Genomic DNA, 22,365 nt, shown 5'->3' on the forward strand with positions numbered 1-22,365 from the left:
AATGTGTGAGGAATGCAACGCTGGAAGCAGTTTTCAGTTTTTTGTCCATGTGGACAAATGGGCTTATAGTTAGTTTCATGTGTGTCGTGTGTTTTCTGGCACTGTATGTCTGGTTAACTCACTTGAAAACTAACTACTAAGCCCATTTGTCCACACAGACAAAAAACTGAAAACTGCTTCCAGCGTTGCATTTCTCACACATTGTAGTGTCTACCCACATGTTAAAATTAAATTTCTGGTGGCCCATTTTTTTTCTATTGTTTCAGCAGACAATGGCATGATATATATTAATATCTCAGGAAATAACTAGCCTAGAAATAAACAATTTCCATATTTGAAATCAGCAGAAAAAACTGAATAAGTCTGTGCAGTTTCATTGCATTTGGTCTGTAAATAAAAAAAATTTCTCTAAGACCCATGTGGAAGCTGGTCTTAGAAAAAAAATTTTTCTTAATGAAGTCACAATAATGGAATCTCCAAGAAACATGCATTTTTGCGTGCTGATTCCGGATATGCAATTTAATTTTATGTAAAACAAGTCCTTGTGCCCTTATATAATAAGTTATGTAAATTTTTGCCAAGAGCTTTCAATAAATTTTGCTGCACGAAACTTGCTAGGATGCATGCCATAGGCTTGTTTTGACATCAGACTATGCAGTAAGGGCGAAATTATTATCCTCGCTATCAAAGAAGTTGAGTTGTAGGATTTGAATTTTCCACTTCACAAACGGGAAGAAACTGATGATTTCAAAATCCTATAACTCACCTTTTATAATAGGCAGGATGATAATTCTACCCTTATTGCATAGCTTGATGACAAGAGAAGCCAATGGCATGCAATCTAACAAGTTCCCTGCAGTAGAATTTCTTTCAAACCCTCGGCAAAAGTTATCTAACATACTGCATAAGTAATTAAGCAAACAAGGGAAAGGGAATGAGGTGCTCGTTATAATTATGAGAGAAGCCAACAGCCACAGAAACCAAGGAGCACAGGGGATTTTTTTATTTATTTATTTTTTAGCGCCACCCGCGTTCGTAAGCGGCGGACGTCCGCCGCTTACGAACGTGGGTGGCGCTGATGAACACTTTCAAGGTTAGGTTATTTGTAAACATAAATACCCCCGAAAGCAGAAGGTTTGACAGCCGTCGCCGCAGCTCAGAGGTAGAGCACCGGACGCGTAATTTGGAGGTCGTGGTTTCGGATCCCACCGGCAGCATGTGGTTGTTTTTTCTTCTGCTTTTCTAATCAATTAGCTTTAAGCGACAGTAATATTCTTACTTGATCAACACCACAAAAAAATAAAAAATAAATTAATTAAAAATCCCCTGTGCTCCTTGGTTTCTGTGGCTGTTGGCTTCTCTCATACTGCATAAGTGTGCAACAACTTGTTGTACATAAAATTAAATTACATATTTGGAATCAGAACACGAAAATGCATGTTCCCTGAAGATTTCCTAGTTGCGACTTCATTAATAAAAGTTTATTTCTAAGACCCTCTTCCTTAATACACTTGATGTTCATGGGTCGAAAAAGTCTGTATGAACTGATTGAATTTGAATTAGCAAGAGTCCACTGTAATTGTTATTCAGTCCACTGTAATTGTCATTCTAAGTCCAGAAACTATGTTTAAATGCATGAGGAGCACTTTGGCCAGCCACCTCACAGGTGGCTCATTCTTGCTGAAACCGCACAGATGTTCTAGACCACTAATTCAGCACAGTAAGTGCAGCATAGAAGGACAAAGCAGGGACATTCATCACGTTGTGAGAAAAGGCAAGAGTCTTACTTGGTGCCAGAAAAATGTTATCTGTTTTCTTTCCGCGTGACGACAACTTCATCTTGATAGTTTCCTGAAGAGCAGGGATACAAAAATCAAGAGCACTGACTGCAATATAGTAAGTTGAGAAAAGAGTGAATGCGGAGCAAAGAAGTTTGGCAGTTTATTTTTCAGCACACAGAAAGTTTTAAACGGTATGATGCTATAATACTTCTTGCACCTGCCGGGACAGTCCTGTCATTACTACTAAGCCATCAACCATGCCTGTAACAATGGTGTTCTAGCACAGATCTCTAATCTCCACCTGCAATCCACTCCTCTTGGAAGTGGACTGCACAACAGCCTATGCTAAAACACTCCTACACAAAAATTTACTCTAAACTTCCTGTGATAGCTCGGAAAAAAATGAAAAAGGGCTGGCAGTCCAAGAAAACCTTACCTTACCTTTTTAATATGGTACTTTTTGTCGTGGGAGACAACAGGGCTGACAGTTTTCTGAAAGTGAGCAGAATTGATTTTTAGAATATTAGCACACTTTGGCAACTTTTGAACATTTTCCAGGCAAGATGTGCAAAGATTCAAGGGTTTTTCTGAACAGTGTCTTGCTGTCCAATTAAGTTTTCATCAAACTTCTCATGTTCAAAGCATTTGACTCTTCCAACCAATACAAAATTATGACGACTGTTTACAAACAGTGCTTCTCAACTCAAACTGGAGCAACTTATGCTTATCACCTCAATTAACTCGATCTTTCCCAACAGTGTCGATTTCCAGCAGCAGTAAAAGTACACACATGATTACTGCTAGGCTCTTCATCCCTATGCTGTTATGTACGTGATCAACTTGACCTGACCAACCCAAACCAGCCAGTTGTCCGCCACGGTGAGCTGCCTCTGATTTTAGCTTGGCCACAGAGGCAGTAAAGCACACTACAAGCAAAGCACATGACCATACACAGTGCACAACACATTAGCAACTGCACACAAATTTGTGGGTGGAGAAAATGAATAGTCGATGGTGCTTGTACCACTGCTACATTACATTCAATCACTACAACAGATGACATGGGAGGCATGGAAGCAAGATTTCTAGACCCAAGTCCGTGCTCCTGCATTATTTCCAAAGTCACTGCTTTCATCCATGCACTTTTTTTTTTTGTATAAGGATTTAGGAACTACTGCTAAATGCAAGTGATAAAAAACGACAAAAAAAAAAAAGCCCCGCAGAGTTGCTCAGCTAGCCTTCACAACTGCCCCTCTGTACTTTTGTTTTTATGTCTATACAACAGAAGCTTGATGACACGAACCTCATAGGAATTGCAAAAAAAATTCATGTCATTCGAAATTCTTATCGAAACCAACAAAATCTGTATGCAGAAGCATATGAAAAATGCATTCATGCAGATCTGTCTAGTGCTAACGGGATTTATTTACAGCTGTCCATTGGCCCAACGATTGCAATGCGTGCCACGAACCATGGCTCACTCACAACGTCTGCGATCTTTCACTCGTAGTGTACACCGCACGACTGGAGGTAGCGGTGTCGGCGATGTGCAAGCAGCACTTGGTGATCGAGTGTGTTCGATAAATCACTAGTTCATAGCTCAACTAGAATATGAGTTGGACTGTTACAAGCAGTTAGCCAAAAAATGTTTATAAATAATTGGAATTATTTACAGAACTGCATCAACCAAGAAGCATTTTGTGCGGTGATGCTGCTTTTATGCTTGCCTCAGTGAAAGTACATCGATAAAAAGAATTATGAATAGAACATAAAAAATGGTATGGCTGGTAATTTCGGAAAGCAAACAATGAAATTTAATGCATAAGTAGATGCCAGTAGCAAAAAGTAGTATCACCGCACAACTGTGCTCCTCCCCGAATAAATTCATAACAAGCTCAGTTTAATTGCCCCAGGCAAACCAGAGAAAATGCTCGTAAGGCATACACTCTATTTGTAAAATCATGAATGAATATACTGTATCATTGGCTGTGCTGCCCTGACACCATCTTGGAAAGTGTCAAACGAAAGGAAATGAAAAGAGCTTTGAAACGGTTGCAAAATGGTGGAGGTTAGAGAGAAGTTTAAGACATGCGATCACATAAAGTAGTACATCATTTCAAAGCTCGTGCTTTATTTTTCAGCTGTTTTTAATTTTTTTCTTGCACACTGCAGTCGTTTCGACCATGGATATTTCGTAGAAATATAATCTTAAGTGTACAAACTGTTTTTCGAAAAATCGGCTTTTTTGAGATCTTTTTCGATCTCAAGACCCGCATCCACCCTTAGCTACCTACCCAGTCGAAAATATTACTTCTACTGAAAATTTCATGCAACTTTATATGTTCACATACATCTATACATATTTGGTGTATTCTATTAACATCACAAACTACTTTTCCTGGCACCTACTATAGCCCCTCCATTGTAAAATATGTCAGCAATTCAGGGTATAACCTATATAAATATTTTCTCCCTGTTGATTAGGAAAAAATGTTAAGATGAACATCACTATTCTGAAGCAAGAAGTGTGCCATCACCTCCATGCACTGGTGCCCAACAACATAATCAGTGTTCTGGCATTAAGGTAGAGTCGGATAATATACCAGAGATCAATATCACTGTGAAAATCAGTAGACAGGCTACAATATAGTACGAAGTAAGATGTTTTACACACATGTACACAAAGCAAGACAAAGTAAAACAGAGCAAAGCAGATCTCCGTTTAGAACAAAAGTGGTCTGAAATTATTACAAAGAAGAAGCACTGTGAAAAAGTCTTGAACTGTTGCAGTTAAAGCATAATATCAAACTGATATCTACTCATACATTCGGCATGCATATTGAAAAGGTGCTTCACATTTATGTATCTACTTCAACCAAAACTCTTGACAAACAAGCTGAACCTCTCCACGTACCAGTCCGTAGACATCGACCAGCACTTGGAAGTCTTCATCCATGCCAGAGAACGCAATCTCATTGTCAAACTCCAAGCAGCTCATCTCCTTGCTCTGAATGGAATCGCTCGAGATGAGCTGGGACGCATGCACCTTTCCACGGTACTGAACCATGCACAGGAAGTGGTAGACAAGGCCACCTGAAGGGCAGTTGCAAATGCAGCATCAGCCAGCAACAACGGTACTGAGCACAGAAAAAGCAGAGCACGGTAAGCAGAGCATGAGAACCCCCCTCACTGTTCAAAAGTCACCTCGTTCACCTGGTATAACAGCCTGGGCAATCTAGAAGTCAAGGCTCCATCACACTGTCTCGTATTCTGAGTCTTCAAGACTCCTAAATTGACCAGCTGTGAGTGACTATCTCACAACACAGATGTAGTTCCGTTAGTTGAGTGCACAGAAAAAATACTTTACCAAAAATTATTGGTTTGGTTTGGTTTTATGGGGTTTAACGTCCCAAAGCAACTCAGGCTATGAGGGACGCCGTAGTGGAGGGCTCCGGAAATTTCGACCACCTGGGGTTCTTCAATGTGCACTGACATCGCACAGTACACGGGCCTTGAGAATTTCTCCTCCAAAGAAATTCCAGCCGCCGCGGCTGGGATTTTACCAAAAATGATTTCCACCAAAAATCTTTGCTAAGTCCAATGAATCACTGCAAGACTAACGATTCTTCAGTGTTAGCAGTTACCATTATATCTGCCAAAATATAAGATTCCAAGTTGAGTTGAGGCCATGCTGTCGTCATGGCTTCATGGTGGCACAAATAGACAGCCAACTGCTAGAGCCACCTTAGACACTCTCGCAGTACTATTTAAAGTGAACAGCATGTACTCACTGGAATCTTTCAGGGCATCCTTGTTGATGGGGAACCGGATCTTCTTGATCACCAACGAACCCTTGGGCAGGTCAGCCACAGAATTATCTCCTTCGGTCTTGAGTCGCTGGATTTCATTGAGACAAGCCAGCCGCTTCTGAGCTGCAGGCACCAAATGTGCAGGCAAAACTAAAGTTAACAAGATAACAAGACACGCCATGTCTGCACACTGTACTGTCGGGACCAAAAGCGGCGAACACCACACATTATTGTGTGGCTCACTGCTCTTTCGATGCCTCTTGCCAATTTTGGCAGGCAGCAAGTGCCACACATGTAAATGAGCAAACTGATATGCCTCTAGATAATAAAAGGAGTTGCTTCCCTGCTTGTCTCAACAGCAGGTGCTTCTGGAAAGTGCACAACAGTGCAGTTTAACTCAAGTTCATGTGGTATACATCACTTTTGCTCCCAACGGCACCTTCGCACAATTATGATCTTGGAGAAAATCAGGAGCATCTCTTCGTAGTATGTACAAATCTGCGAAGTAAAGAGAATGCTATGCCATGAGCCTGAGCCATATGGAACACTAGAGTTTCAGAACTTAAATTCATTAGTCCTTGCATGCGGCCTTACATGTAACCTAAATCTGAGTATGTGAATAACACAATGCACCACTTTATATGAGTTCGACATGAGTTCAATGAAAAAAAAAGTTGAATTTCTTCCCAAAAGTTTTGTTCCATAAATTTATGACAGCGGGTGTGTACAAGGACCAAGAGTGAGGCCTGTAAGAAAGTGCTATCTTTGGTTCTGTGATCCACAAGACTCAGCAGAACAAAAGCTTTGACAGAAAACGTAAGAGGTTCCACAGGAATAAAGCTCAAACTGAAATTTTTTCAAACAGTCTATTCTGTACTTCACTGTTGATGTCAGTGCAAGAGAAACAAAACTTTGAACAAGACGCAAGAAAAGATGAAGACTGGATGAGTATTGTCCAATACGCATATTTTCTCTTATGCTGTGTCTAAAGTCATGCTTCCCTTACTTCAACATGTGCAACCAACTGGCCCAAAGCTCCACCCTGGTAAATTTCAGACTGCTGCAAATGGAACTGAAATGTTCAGCTTCACTACTGGAGGCCTGCTGCAATGAACATTCTACACCAGCAAAGCGGATAATACAGTAGCGTCTGATCTTCCAAGCTACCTGTAGAAGCAATGGCATGCCCGCATGAGCCCACCACTGAGTTTTGCTATCACAGTGCCAACAAGCAAAATATATGCCTTTTTTTTTAGCCGTCACGGTGGCTAAAGAAAGTGCTCAAAAGTGAAGAAAGTGAAGGATGGCTATAGCGTTCGGCTACCGAGGCCAAAAGCATGGAATAGAATCATGGCTGCCATAACTGCATTTCTATGGAGGTGAAATTTTTAAAAATATACTACATGCTTTGTGCTGTGTGGTGTCAGTGTACATTCAAGAACTCCAGGTGGTTGAAATAAATCCACAGCTCGTCACAGCAGTTCCTCACCGTCAATGTGCAGCTTAGGTGTATGAAACTGCACATCACACCATGCTGTGCACTGCAACATGCTACATATACCAATCTCTATTTTTTTGTGCAATAGTAGGTGAAGGTTCTGTGCATGAACCACTAATGTGGTATCCCATGTATAGAATTTCTCAATATTACCTAAAAAGAAAAGTGGCATTTTATAGTTTATCCATCATGGAGAGGCACAGGAATGTTGGGAAGAAGAGATTTTATATTTGGTTTGGCTACTGCTTGGCATGAAACGTGGCTTCAGCCAAAACAAGACTTCTCGAGGCAAACCCCAAATAAATGCTGTGAAAGTTTCCAATCATCCTAACATCTAACTCACTTGCAATGAGTTCATTTAAGTGAAGGATGTGCTATTAAAATAATTTGATCTGTGCAAAGTGGAGAGCATAACGGTGCAGCTTCCAGTGCCGATGCAGAATCCATGTTTTCAGCCCAACACTAGCCAAGACAAATATGAAACCTCATCCTCCCATCGTTCAGGCGGTGGAGTAAGGGCTCTTCTAGAAATATGGACAGAAAATGGTGACACTTTTCTCTCTAGGCAATGTTAAGAAACTATGGTCTCACCTACTCTGCGCATCTTACTTCCTCAACTGAAGCCTAGTAAAGTGGGATCTGGCACAAAGTATTACAAGCTGCCATACTTGTGGCACTAGCTGTCTTGTGTGCAGAGAATGGTTTAACCTCAACATTCTTTTCCTCACAAAGCAGTGCCATATTGTAACGACAACAATCAACATGTGCTTAGGCCCACAATAGACCCAAGTGCACCAACAGTACGGATCACAGCCAGAACACATTTAACTGTCCTCGCAACTGGTCAGACCATGGATGTGGAAGATGGTGGCACACGTACTTGCAATGAGCAGAAGTTTCTCCCCTTCGACCTGCTCGGAGGAGCCCAGGAACTCGGCAGATGCCTGGCACAGGTTCAGTGCCTGGGTGGCCTGGCTGATGACCGTCTGCTGGGCCAGGACACAGTCCTGAAGAGACTGCCATACCCAAGAAAGGTATTAAATATATGCACACACAATACATGATGATTTGATTGTAACAGTACAAGGTCAGCTTGGCAAAAGAACACTTTTGCCAAGCTGCAAACCAATGCCAAACCAATGCTTTTGCCAAACCAATGCTTTTGGTTTGCTAAGGTAGGCTCAAAGGCCCTAGTTTCCAAGCATTTCACCCCACCCACAGAAAGCCAAGAATCAGGCCAGGGGAAAGCTTGTACCCATTGGGAAACCGATGGGAACCCAGTGGCACTAGGTATACCATACATATATATACCTCCCACATATCAGGCTACTGTGGCCAAACACACAATACAGGCACAAGCAATGACAGCCTCTGACTTTCGTCAATCGCAAAGCCATTCTCAAGTACAGGCACCACTCTTCCAGGCCTGGCAACTAGGCTTGTGTGGATAGTGGTTTTCTGGTTCAAAGTAACAGCAATTTTTAAAAAATGATTTTAGAGGAGCGAATATCTGGAATACTTCTGGCACATGAAAAAGGTTGACGCTGCAACGGGAATTTTCAAAATGATGTTTCTCTAACACACAAGCCTATTACATGAGGGAAAGAAAGTGCATTGAAGCTTTCTTGCACTCATCGAAGCTGCGTCAAATTTCTGCAAAAATGAACATCGGAAATTGTGGGAGTCGACCTACATACAGAGCTGATGTGTTTGTGAGGTATGAGACTTATTAGTGGGACCCACAGCTGTTGGTCATAAGGGGAGACACTGCTTCCAAATCGTGAAACTCTAGAAAAAAATCAGATTTTAGAATACACTAGATTTATCTATAAAGTCGTTTTAAATATATCCCGAAAAATTTCCCCGAAAACAGTCCAAAGTGAATTTATAAAAATGTTTCTATGACTGTGGGTAGCAAAAACTGGCTGAAATCTACATGAAAATGCCACTTTTCTCAAAAGCGTTTTTTGACCTGACTGCCCCTATTGCAGAAAGCATATCATGACGATGGCTTCATGAATTTTCATGTGGTTTGTTGCATTATGTTCTTGATAAATTCTTCATGTAGTGACATTCCTATATTTTGAATTACTTTCTCAATTTTTGAGTTGAGTTGAGTTGAGTTGAGTTTAGTGGCGCATAAGCGACACTAAGGCTATCATGCGCCAAGCTCAGGGTATGAAAATTGTTTTATATAGATGTTATACAGAAGTCTAATTAAACGACGGTGTAAAGGGCCTAAAAAGATAATTCATGCAACCTAGTAAAACGTAAGACAAAATTTTAGAAGTGACTTATGGAAAAAGCTTTAAAGAGGGTCGGCAACCTCGGCAGCCATCCTTGGCTGTGCAAGGATCTCGAGATCCCCTACTAATGGAATAGAGACCTCAGCCGTCTTCTCACGACGGAGAAGGTGGATGAGGTGTGTCAATAAATTGTAAAGCACGGGGTAGGAATTCAGAGTTTTTCAAGTACATTGGCTTCTTTTAAAAAGTTAAAAACGCTTGACTTATCAATAAGAGCTTCTTCACCTACAATCAATGACGGATGAAAAGGGATGTGTTGGTTGTAAAACGGGGTAAAAACTTGTTTCTCAGTGTTTCAAGTTCTCTGCATGAGATTAAGATGTGAGTTACTGTGAGTTCATCTCCGCATTTTTCACAGGTAGGATTGTCTTGTTTTGTTAGTAGAAAGTTGTGGGTAAGGTGTGTGTGTCCAATACATAAACAACATAAAATAACTTCAAAAAAGCGTTCCTGGTGGGTGTATGATTTCCATTCTCCTAATATTGGTTTTATTAAGTGTAGCTTGCTATTTATCTGACTATTCCATATGCTCTGCCATTTGTTTCTCAGTCTGCTCTGAACTAGCTTCATACAATCATTATGTGGCATGCTTATTTTCTGTATTTCCTTGTTGTGGGCTTGAGCAGCGCATGCGTCCGCTCTCTCGTTACCATCGATTCCAACATGGCTTGGAACCCAACATAATTTTTTACTCTGTCACTAATTGGACACGAAGAAAATGAGTGTATTATGGAAGCGTGGATATAACATAGAGTAGAAAAATATCAAGCTGCCAAAAATATTTGGAGAATGCCCCTGCATCAACCATTCTTTTGAGTAAAGCTTAAGATGGGCTGCAGGCTCCTACCATGTTTTGTTGTCATGCCAGGCTTTCTGCAAGTTTGGTATAGCAATGAAGCATATAAAAATTTGTTAAATTCAAGATATTTCAGTGAAATTTTGTATTTAAATAAGTATTCAGTAGACATCGTAACAAGCAGTCCAAATTTCATTTTTCTGTGCCAAAAAATAAAAAATACCAAATCCAATCCCCATGGCCCGCCTTAACTGCGATTCTGTTGTTGCACGGCTGTTCATAAGCAGCGACTCCATGGACAGCTGCAAGATATACGCACCCAGCGGTACCCTCTGCCTCATGTTGGCTCGCTCTCGTAGATCCGCACAAGCCTACTGACAACAAATAAGCAGTACTACTACATTGAAATTAATCACTACTTAACCATACAGCAAAGAACAAAAATTACTGGAGTTATAGAAGTACAGTGACTGGCAGCTCCACCAAAACTACATGCCTGCCCATGTGAACCCAATGTGACAGGGAAGATGACAATCCTGAAAAAGGACTTTACACTGTTTATAGAAGTGGGAAGAAAGCTAGTTGGGAGGAGTGGGTGTTTGAGCTTCCAGGAAAAAATACTGTGAAATGGGGTGTGGAATTATGCCCCAACAACCCCCCCAATGCTTTTCTTGAAATAAAGATGCCCCATCATCAAACAGTACCAGAGACAAGCTGAAAGCCAATAGGAGAGCAATGACTGCCTAGGCATGCTTACCTTGAGTTTATCACCGAGAGACAACAGCTGCTCATCAGCTTTCTGCGTCAAGTCCTGCGACATCCTCGACGGTGTGCTGAGAGCAGGGCAGTGTTGTGGGGTTGCATCGCGCTGCTGTTTGCGGAAGGAGCTGATTGTTCGTGGCAGCTGGCCAGTGGATGACTGCCCTTTGATAGGCGTCCGAGGGCTGCCTGCCTTCGGCACTGGTGATGGCTCGCCTGAGGGCTGCTGATGCTCAACTGCCTGCTCATCGCAAACAGGGGGAAATGAACCCATTTCAGGCAAGTCAGAAAAGAGGTGGCACAAGCTCACCGTGTGGTTCAGCAGTGGCATGCAGCATTTTTGTTTCAAAAAAGGTTTATACAGCTGTACACTGATCTTCACAGACACAGTAAGTATGCTCAGTTACAGCAAACAATTTGTCAGTCAGGTGGGAGTTCCATTGGTTTTGAACACTGATTAAGTATGATATCAAAAATGCCACAAAGACAGAGCTCCACAACACTGAATACTGGGGTGGCTGACAGGCAATGAAATAAGTGTGCCAGTTCTGCCTCTATAATTCGAGACATATGGAGGCATTTCAGCTCCTCCTGACCTCAAGTGTGTGCAACATGATTAATCAGAAGAAACCACAAGATGTTTTTGATGGCTCATGAAAAGGAGACCCGTTACTCCTCCAAATTCTATCAGCATAAACACATGTGCAAACACAATTTGACATGTTGAAAACACATCTAGCTACCACAGTCACAACACAGAGCATTGACTACGCCAAATGCCTCCCTTTTACTGGAGCCTCAGCAGTATGTGCACAAAAATTGTGCAATGACTGCTCCGCCGACCAACACTGTTACATGTTTCACATGCTTTCTTTTGAGCATTGGCATCATTCAGGGGTGTCATGCAGTGAACCAAGAGACAGCATCACAAGCAATTCTGCACTTGCCCACACAAAGCAACCACATGCAGGAAACTGCAGGCTTAATCGCAAGTACTGCAACATGCAGTGTAGCCATGCATTGTTCTCATGCTCATGCAAAGCACACCCCTGTTCTAGCCACGCCCTTTGTGTACACCTTGCTATTCTATTGCAGTTGCACATCACAAAGCTGAACCATGACTGCCCTCTCAGCTACTTCTACTAATCTTCACCAGCAGCTAGCTGGTCAAGAATGAGAGCATTGTAATGCTCCTCCGATTGGCCAACTAGCATCACACTGTTCATTTCAATGCTTGAACAGGACAAATTCTGAGCCTTCGCAAGATGAGGCTTCGCACCTTTAGCAATAAGCAACCATTATGAGTAGAAGTCGTGGTGAAAAACATTACTCCAAAAAAAGGGACTCTGTTGCAAAGCAACAGGCCACACAGGAGCTCCATTATCAGTATAAAAACTGCATCCAGTTCCGTGCCAAGTTCTTCGAGCTTTCTGAAAACTAAGCCTTGAGCAGCAACAGAAACCACAGAGCAATCTGCCTACATGCATAACAGATATTACATACTGAAGCTGAAGGATGGTGGACAACACAGTGGACGCCTGAGGGGTTACTTTAAACAAGACATTGCGGGTTTTTCTTCCATATCATAAATATGTGAGCACTCTCACCGAGTCTCACCTCTTCATTTCACTGCTGAAGAATAATGGCCGAGGCAACACAAGCGACAAACACTTGCACACAGCAGCAAAACCATGCTAACATATCCTCAACTCACTCGGGGTGGAGTTGAAGGCGGCTGCATATCAGACTGTGCCATCGAGCTGTAGCTCGTATCGCTGTACTCGCTGTCCATCGCATCGTTGAGGATGTCGTCAATTTCATCGAACACTGCCGCTTCCTCGGGACTCATCAGGCACTCTTTGCCTTCAGTGCTGCTCTGCACTCTCCTACTGCCCTCGATTATGCCACTCGGTGTGCTTTCCAAAGCTTCCACAAGACATTCTGAAGGGTGTGAAGCACCCGAGTTCTTGGACTCTGTCTCACCAAGCTGAAATCAAAAGCATGCATGCATGCAAAAAACTGTCAGTTCCCAATGCTCTACATGTTGCTGTGGAATGAAAAGCTGGGAACTATGTCTCTTCCTTCTTCCTTACAGAGCAAGGGACCGAAACTGAGGACTTCATAAATATGAGGGACGGTTTCCTCTAATTTGTTAATATTCATTGCATGGCCGCCTATAACAATGAAAATAATACAAGCCAGGAGGCTGTGTTTTACTTTTGCACAGTTGGTTCAGTGGCATGCATAGTAACTCATGACAAAGTTACATACCAAACAGAGCACTACCTGCATGCCAAATTTTATTGCTCTACGGAGAAAAATAAACTCAGCTCTAAAGCCTGCGTCCCCTCATATAGCAAGGATATTGAAAACGATAAAATGGTGCTATCAGAGATTGTTTAAAGCGGACCAGACCACTATCTAGTAGAAAATGCGTTACACTCCAATGATTGTTTGGCATTCCCGGAATGTGCGCTCACAAAAATCTCTTGAAATGGCTCAATAGCAATAAAATGGCGGCATTCAATGGTGGCACCACCCTCCTCTCCTTCAATGCCTTCAAGGCTTTTTCTTCATGCTGCCTAGTTGACTACCTTCCACAAGCAAAATTCCCCCTCCTCCAATTTCAGCGAGAGGTACAGAGTATGCAAGATGCCTAGGCCATAGTCCTGCCTCACCAAGTAGGTTTTCTTTCTAGCTTTTTGCTATCCGGAGTATTTCCTGCACCACTCTCAGCAGCGTTTCCGTCTTTCACATGCTTTGCTTCGTATCCCAAAGTTATGGATTTGGAACTTAGCAATTGTCTTTGCGCTGAAATGGACCCCACCATGACTGTCCGATTGGAAAGATCTTCCCGTAAATATATGGCACGTGGGGGCAGTGCATTAATGTTCATCATGCTGTGTGCTATATACAAATGTCAACGCTGCAGTGCAGAAAGCACAAAATCATGCGAGAGCAGTAGTGTCTCGAAATGGAGTTATACATTGGTTTTCTGCAAAGAGAGTTCACCCGTGAGCACTCTGCAATAGAAAAATATGCACGATGTAAAGGGTACATGAATGGCACAGCCCGCAATCTGCTGAAGCAGGAACAAACTGGAACAAGAAACTAAAAATCTTGTTTTTGTGTCTATGTATGTGTGCACAAACGACATGTACAACGGAAAAATGTGTGTGCAACAAGCGGATGATATGACGTCATATTAAATACTTCACTGTGTTCTACATAAACGAGCTGGCTACACCTGCCCCTCAGCCGTTGAGTCAAAATAATAGCGTAGAGGCTCAAGAGACTGGCTTTGTTAAAAGTAAACACAAAAGAGCTTTGATTTGAACTTTCAATGCTCCTCGAGGAGCACATGGCTTTAGTATTTTGCAGAGACTGTCACCAACGCCCGATCTATGCACTGCACTCATTTATTTAAAACATTCAAACCCTGATCAGGGTCTCTTTAACCACCAAGCTAGTAAGCTGCCAGGAGAAGCCAACTTTCGAAAGGCCTTGGGGAGATGAGAAAGCGTGCAGCAGTGCGCATAGAAAAAAAAAAGGAGAAAAAGAAAGATGGCTATGAAAGTGGAAAGAAGGCAACACAGGCCGCTAAGAAAGGAAAGGAAGTAAAAGGGGCAGTGCAGAATAGGAAAGGAAAAAAAAGCAGGGGGGCAGCGGTGGCCTCAGACAGTGTGCAGGAGGTTTTACTGCGCTTGATTGTGTTGTGCAAGTTTTTTAGCTACTGCCTCTTAAATGACTGAGTCCTTAGAAGATGACACCATGTTCACTTAAAGCTTCTGTTACCATATGAAGTCAAACTCCCCCATTGCATTGTATTAATGGCCACACAATGTTTTAAAGGAAACATTCAAAGGAAAGGAAGGTTGGGAAAGGAATTGAATTTAATATAATGCCATCAGCAAAAACACATTTGCATTCCCTAAGTAAAAGGTCTCAATGAAACCTTGGCCCATATCCTCAGAAAAGAAGGGGTACAAACGGCACACAAACACACTTCCACCATCGGATACCTTCTCTCCCACCAAAAGGACTGTCACCCAAAAGAAAACACTCAAGGTGTGGAATAAAAGACCCCTTGCTTGAAGTGCTCGGCGTCCTACATTGGTGAAACCAAGAACTACGCTGAAAGACTGAAGCAGCACAAAGCGGATTCCAAACAAATTAACAGGGAATGGAGCACAGTGGCAGAACAGTGCGAGGCATCTAACCACAAGACTGACTTCGAGGGTACCATTGTGTTGGACACTGAGCCACACCAGCACAGAAAACTCTTACTTGAGTCATGGCATATTCAGCAGACATGGGGCAATGTTAACTGCTTCCTAGGAACCCTTTCCCCCTATTACATCCACAATCTACGTATAGTGACTGAGCAGATGACTAAACGAGGGCTTAAAAAGGCAAGCTGCAACTCGCTCGCAGTCATACCTGATGAAGGAACCAAGTAGGTTCTTAAACATCATGTTTCATTTTTACATTTTTTGGTTGCCGTCCTTTCTAACTTAAATTAAACATGTTATATTTGAGCAAATATGGCACCTCCGCAAGACTCAAATGAAATCTAAAACATGACTGCATAAAATGAGACATAACCAAAAATAAATAGCACAAAATGGGATGAGTAGAGCAGGATAGAAGGTATTTCTAAGTGTGTTTACAAATCAACACAACAATAAGCAAAATTAGTGGACAGATGCGTATCAGAGACATGCTATCACCAACAACTAATATACCACCTAGCAAAGACTTTTATAGTCAACATTTTTTGCTGGTTCGAACGACTTTACTACAGAGGGGTTCTACTTATCACCAAGCTGCCTGGCGCACCTTGCCAAACTGTCACTACGCCTGTTAACAGCAGTGGCTTCAAAACAACCATAAGGGTGCATCTCTGCCAGCAATAACTAAGATTCTAACCCTAGCCTGCTCTGCATTTCAATGTTAGCAAACAATGTAGTGGAGCTGGCTCTCAAGTGTAAACACCCCGGTTCAGCCACCGTTCCCTATACCCCGCTAGTATTCTATATAACAAGGCAGGACAGAAAAAGTCATCAAATTGTTGCCGATGCAGGCAAGCTTCTTTGCAATAGCAGCTGCTGCCATACCTAAGCAGCGTCCTTGGATCGCAACTTTCACTCAGGCCAGCAAACTGCTTGTCGCCTCTCACCAGCTGTACAGTTCAGACATCGATTCAAACCCAAATGTCATTGTTTTGCATCAAGAACTACCACAGTGTCTGTGACAACACGAAAGAGGTTAAGGTGGATATCGATTTAGATTGCTTGTCCAGGAAAATGGATATAGTATCACTTTAACAGAGCTCTGAGAAGCAAGAAAATCTCCACCCAACAACAGCCACTGCCATGTGACAGCTTCAGAAATTCAGTCACCCAGTAATACATGGAGGCACATTATGTGCACCAAGAACCCAATCAGGTTTACAACCAGGGACTCTATTTGCAAGCAATGGCAAGTAATGAGCAGACAGATCTGTTCAGCCAGACGCATACTTTACGGCCAAAATCCTGCAACACCAAAATTTCCACTGAGATGCCCTGTTCACGGTGGCATGCATCTATGCAGTAGCTACGATGCAACCTGCTGTAGAATGTGGGATTAGCGGTGTGTGGTTATGTGCAGGCCACCTCATTCTCCTGGCCCCCGCAGCCCCTCATCAAAAGGCACACAATGTTGTTCACAGGTTCATTCAGTCCAGTTCCTCTGCAGCATGGCTGTGCTGAGCTGTCATGTGCACCATGTTGATGTACAAATTGCATCTCTACACCCATGACATTCATTCAAACAGTGCATGTCCTTCACTAGAAAATACACTTGCAATGAAAGAAAGTGCGCAAAGTGCATGTTGACTGTGCCACACATGCCAACACATGTGTTCAGAAAGCTTCAGAAAAACACTTCAGAAAAAGCTTCAGAAAAACACTTCTAAGAAAAAAAATTATTTACCGTTTCCCTCCTGGAAAGCTTCCGCCGCTAGAGAAGTGTTCCACTTTGCCGCCTTTGCTAAATTGCAGATATCACCTACTAGAGCTGTCACAGCTGTCTACTGGCAAAAGAAAACGTTTTATGCACAGCTCCTACTTCGAATGTGCTAGTCACACCTACGGCTTACAGCAGCTTCCTCAGAGGCTGTCAGTAGCTGCACTTCAGCTTAACCTTTGCAATCCTTTCTCATAACTTGTACACTTAACTCTGAAAATAAACCCGCGGTCAAACACAAAGCTTGGTAATAGCAGCACCTTGGTGCTCCCTTTAATACCATGCCTGATTGAAAATAAGGCTGAGTGAAAAACAGAACGAAAGACCTACCTCAGTGGGTGGAACAAGTACTTCAGTCCCCAGTGGTGTGGCCGGGCTGCCACCATCCCCAGTCTCTTGAGGCAGTGCAGTTCCTTCAGTAACAGTAACATCTTCCTGTACTGTTTCAGTAGCCTCAGAGGAAACCACAGCATGCTGCAAGTCGCCCTTTTTGGGAGACTGCTTACACGCTTCGGCATTTTTGCTAGCCTGGAAAAAATTTGGGAAAATACCTTGCAGACAAAAAGTACAATACATTAAAGCATTCAAGTGCTCCCCTGTGGGAAGTCAGTTCACCGCAGCTGCATTCAACCACCAGACATCGCAGTAGATTACTGCCCCATGATAGTTACAAAGTTTGGCAGCCGATGTGCTGTGTCCTTCATAGTTTCGAGATTTCAATATTAAGACGCAAATCATAGTTTATGATTGCTAGAACAAGAAACAACTACCAATGTATTACTGCAGTGGAATCTGCTAAAATAAACACTTCTTGTAGGCCCTTACCACCCTCACAACTAAAGGCCCAACTCCATCGGCGCTTTTGAGCGCGCGTCCTCCGCGCTTGGAGGCCCACGCGTTGGCCAGAACAGGTTAGCGCATGCGCGACGCGTCGGCCGCCGCCCAGCGTCTCCATGACGCTCGCATCCAACAGTGCCAGATATTGGCGCCCGCGCACGGGCGCTAGCGCGCGCGTCGGAAGCGGGGTCCGGTTTTCAACAATGGGAGGACCGGGGGCTGTCGGGGAGTCTTTTCTTCACGACTGAAAGCTCTTTCAGGTTCCCTCGAATTTTCTCGGAATCCTTGCAGCTCCCCAACCATCTTTTGTTCACGTCTTGACAATTTTTCAGTTGGTTCGCGAGGGGGAGCGAGCCAGCACCAGGAGCATGGAGACGCATGCCACTTTTCGACGCTCGTCGCGGCGCGTGCTGGTCGCTCAGGCGCTCCGACCGCACACCGAAAAGCGCCGATGGAGTTGGGCCTTAAAGGCTATGAAGGAGGCTGTAGTGGAAGGCTCCGGGAATATCAACCACCTAGGGTTCTTGAACATGCACTGACATTGCACAGTACTCGGGCCTCTAGCATTTAGTCCCCACTGAAATGCAACCGCCATGGCCAGGATCAAACCTGAGTCTTTTGGATCAGCAGCCGAGCAACATAACCACTGAGCCACCGCGATGGCTCAAATGTTTAAAATTTGCCCATTGCAAACAGTGTCATTAGGTGCAAAACAGCTTTGACAAGTGAAAACATTCCACAAATAGTTAGTGATGGAAGCTTTATTGTATTTTTTGGAGCAGGGCTTGAAGCAGGCAAAATGCTAATTTAGAGCTGCTACAGATGCATTCAGAGCAGCCACTGATGGAAGTCTGTTTACTACTTAAACATCTAAAATGCTTTCTATATAAGCATACGTAGTCATCCATACACATGTCTAGAGCGCTCGAATGGCCCATGATGCAAACTCTAGGCACTTGCAGAGCGGCACTGGAAGTCTCGACCGCGACAGCGGCTGGATTGAATTCATGCCTTCAGACGTGTTGATCATGGTGGTGGAGGCGATTTCGCTTTCGTCAGTGCATTGCGCTCTTCTAGCGAAATGGGAGTTAATATTGGCTCAGTATTTTTTTTTTCTGTTTAGCCTTGCCTTGGTGCAACTATGCCACAATTAGTAGTTAAAATTATGGTTTGGCGCAAGATGGAGCAGCAATCTGTTCTTTGCACACTTTGGCGCGATTAGAGCAGTGCATCCATCACTGCTAACTATTGCTTGCTGCAAATAGTTTTAGCACAGGTAGTTACAGCTTTGCTGGCATGTAAAGTTGATAACCAGTTTAGAGCTGCAGCAAGACAGTGGCACTTTTATGACTTTTTTATACCAGTGTGTTGCGGCCTTCTGCCGTGTTCAAGTTGCAATGTCTGCTGGGGTTGCACACCGGAGCACCAGAAATTTTCTTGGAGATGTGTGAAGCGGGTGATGAGGGAAGGCATGGTGGGAAGACCACAAAAATCTTCTCTAAGAGTGTACACTCCGTCACAGAGTATGCACCAGTACTGCCGATCAAGTGCCCTAATATGCACTGTTGTGGCTGACTGAAAATGCCAATTGATAACACGTATCCAAGCACTGCCAAGAAGAAACCAAGAATGCAACATAAAGCAGCTGTACAACTGTACAGTTTCTTTTCTTTCTCCACAGCAGTAGAAGTCTTAAGCAGCTGGCCTCTGACATGACATAACATGTTTTCATAGTAACAAAGAAAAGACTGAATAAGCTTGCAAATACCTCAGGTGTGTCGTCCCCTTCCTCCATTGGAAGAGGCAGAGAAGTGTTTTCGAAGACAGAGTCATCTGCATCTTCACAATTGTTGCCTGTGACAACAGTGTACAGAAGCCAATATTATTACAGAGCGCAAGGAAGGAAATATTGCACTGTGTTGAGGTTGTGGACACTAATGATCCCTTTGCCTCCGTGCAGCACACAATGAACCTACCATGCACATCCTTCAGGAGCACACTGTCCACTCATTAAAGGGACAACTGCATCCAACTATTGTTCTGGGTAAAAATCGATTCTCTGCCTCTTTTGGCTATGTTGAAGTTTTGACAAGAATATCAGAAAGACATTGACAAGAAAATCGAATTTAAAAATTCCCCCGCCAGTCAATTCAAACTCGTGACGTTCTCACCAAAAAGGGCAGGTTGCCACCATTTTGAAGTGAATGGCTGTGTAGGGTAGCCTCTGAGATCCGTGCAAAAAATTTAATTTACTTGTGAAATCGGCCAGGAGGGCGACTCTGTATTTCATTTTTTGGTCTTTTCAGCTTACCGAGAGTGGCCTCTGAGATTAGAAACGCTGTATTGTATTGGTACAGGCAAACTTCTATTTGTCCTCCGTGTCCCTTTAGAACATAGCTGGTTATTTTTCACCTATACACATTGTATTAGTCCTTCACTGTGCGCACAGTAAGACAACAAAACACGAATTATTTTCAGTAGCCTTGGGCACTTCTCGCTATGCTATGTTCATAGCTGCACTATTTACCCTCAGTGTTAAAAAGGCAAGTAAAAACACAGAAAAGGAGGATCAAAAATGCACTTTTCCCACTCAAGTACTCATTCATTTATTTATTTGATGGGGTGTAATGTCCCAAAGCGACTCAGGCTATGAGGGGCGCCGTACTGGAGGGCTCCAAATAATTCCAACCATCTGGGGTTCTTTAACGTACAATAACATTGCAGAGCACATGGGCCTCTAGCATTTCACCTCTATCGAAATGCAACCACTGTGGCCGAGATTGAACCCGCGTCTTTTGGGTCAGCAGATAAGCACCACGACCAGTGGACCAATGTGACAGGTTTTCCCGCTCAACCACTTACAACAAATGACAAGTGCAAGGCTATGCACTCCACCACTACTAATGTGAGCAATGTTTGATGTACCTTTACTTTACATATGCTGTCAATATAAACTTTTTTTATTAGGCATTAATGTCTCAAACTTTGCAGCAGCATCTGCTTGACGTTCTTCATCATCATCAGCCTAACCATGCCCACTGCAGGCCAAAGGCCTCTCCCATGTCTCTCAAATTAACCCTGACCTTTACCAAATGCGACCACTATATCTCCGCAAACTTACTGGTTACTGGTACCGGTCATAAAAAAATTTTATACAACTCATATTACATATAGCCTCAAAAAGAAAAACACGCATACCAGGTGACAAAGCTGCCGAAGAGTCACGGACTGCACCTTCCTTTTGCGCACTTACAGCCAGGCCAGTTCCCTCAGTAGGAGTGCCTGCAAGGGAGAACACAAACTATTACACTAACAATCACCTGGTATTGCCACTAACTGCAAGGCAATTCTATACAAGTTTCACACACTGTCATTAATAAGGACTTCGGTTATTATAACTACACTCCACTGATACAAATCTCCACCCCAACGGACCCCTTCTAGCACATCAAACTAACAGCAGTGTCAAACATGTTTAAACAATTTGGCCTTACCCTGCCACCTAATAAGAAATTGTGGCTAGCTTAGTAGAGAATTTTTTGTGTGGCCATGGTTTCAGGTTCAGTTTCCAGAGCAGGGAAAATTTTTCTCCAGTTATGAAAAGAATTTTGTGGCTTTCCTTTGCAGTCACATGACTGATCAGATAAATGTTATATTTCACTTTTTAGAAATCTCTTCAATCTGATAAGAATTTCCTCAGCAAAGTGAGTTTGCAGCAACACTACGGGTAAATGCATATCCTAAGTTGAAATATAGCACAAAAATCATTCAGGATCGAGTTTATGAGCATTTGGCATATAAAGGAAACTTCAGGTCTCCTAATTTATTCATGTATTCTAATTTACCGCAGGTTCTCCACCCCATCCTGATCATTTCCACCAAGTTTGGCAGCCGTGAAAAAATTCATTCCTGTCCAAACAGATTTTAACTTTTGCCATTTCCGTGGCCTTGTTTCAGGTGATGTTCTGCAGGCAGCACTGAGTTTGTGACGTCACAAACAATATCCGCACATTACTGCCCCCTCTCCGCATGAAGAACAAATTTTGAGACTTGCATTAGGCCGTCTTAGGCATTTTATGAACCGACTCACCATTGCCAGTCACTATTTCAGCCATTAAATGCACGTTACCTATAATATGTGATGTAATCAAGGCATCAACCAAATGAACCATCTCTGGCCACGAATAGAATTTCAGTCTTCGTTTCCTTGCTGTTTTAAAATAGTTACACTTAGTATTTTGAAGAACAGTTTCTTATGCTGGAGATAGGGGGCTCCAAGGAATGTGATGCGACATTAGCTCAAATTGTTAGAAAAGCCCCGGTAATTGCCCCTTAAAGTACTAAGAAGAAATGCCATAAACACTGAAATTTAAAAAATAACCGACAGTTCAGCATGGTTAGGCCAATTGCGAAGGTGTACACAGCACTTCAGTTTCGAAGGCTCGGCTTTCAACATCAAGCAGACTTCAGATAAAAATCGGCGAAATCGGTGAGTGGAGACCTTAGTGCAAGCATACTGAAACTTGAAGAGACAGCTTGGTTTATGTTTAGTTTATGGAGTTTTAACGTC

At 42.9% G+C, this 22,365-nt stretch overlaps 1 protein-coding gene across 3 annotated transcripts in view; it reads right to left on the bottom strand.

The window, feature by feature from the left end:
* The window catches only part of LOC149343688 (anillin-like protein 1), a 47,240-nt gene that overhangs the window by 15,557 nt on the left and 9,318 nt on the right, over nucleotides 1-22,365 (bottom strand). For 2 of the 3 annotated variants that reach the window (XM_089545996.1, XM_089545997.1), the window contains exons 6-15: nucleotides 20,994-21,077; nucleotides 19,564-19,649; nucleotides 17,289-17,486; nucleotides 12,664-12,936; nucleotides 10,948-11,190; nucleotides 7,969-8,104; nucleotides 5,573-5,713; nucleotides 4,696-4,874; nucleotides 2,223-2,273; nucleotides 1,788-1,851 (exon numbers count right to left, since the gene is read on the bottom strand). In XM_089545996.1, coding sequence (XP_089402122.1) covers nucleotides 1,788-1,851; nucleotides 2,223-2,273; nucleotides 4,696-4,874; nucleotides 5,573-5,713; nucleotides 7,969-8,104; nucleotides 10,948-11,190; nucleotides 12,664-12,936; nucleotides 17,289-17,486; nucleotides 19,564-19,649; nucleotides 20,994-21,077 — 1,455 coding nt within the window. The remainder of the gene's footprint in view (nucleotides 1-1,787; nucleotides 1,852-2,222; nucleotides 2,274-4,695; nucleotides 4,875-5,572; nucleotides 5,714-7,968; nucleotides 8,105-10,947; nucleotides 11,191-12,663; nucleotides 12,937-17,288; nucleotides 17,487-19,563; nucleotides 19,650-20,993; nucleotides 21,078-22,365) is intronic. The other variant, XM_089545998.1, reaches the window with a different exon arrangement.

The sequence above is a fragment of the Amblyomma mixtum genome, chromosome 5, assembly GCF_055824585.1.
Source record: "Amblyomma mixtum isolate Tamu chromosome 5, ASM5582458v1, whole genome shotgun sequence".
Taxonomy (NCBI): Eukaryota; Metazoa; Arthropoda; class Arachnida; order Ixodida; family Ixodidae; genus Amblyomma; species Amblyomma mixtum.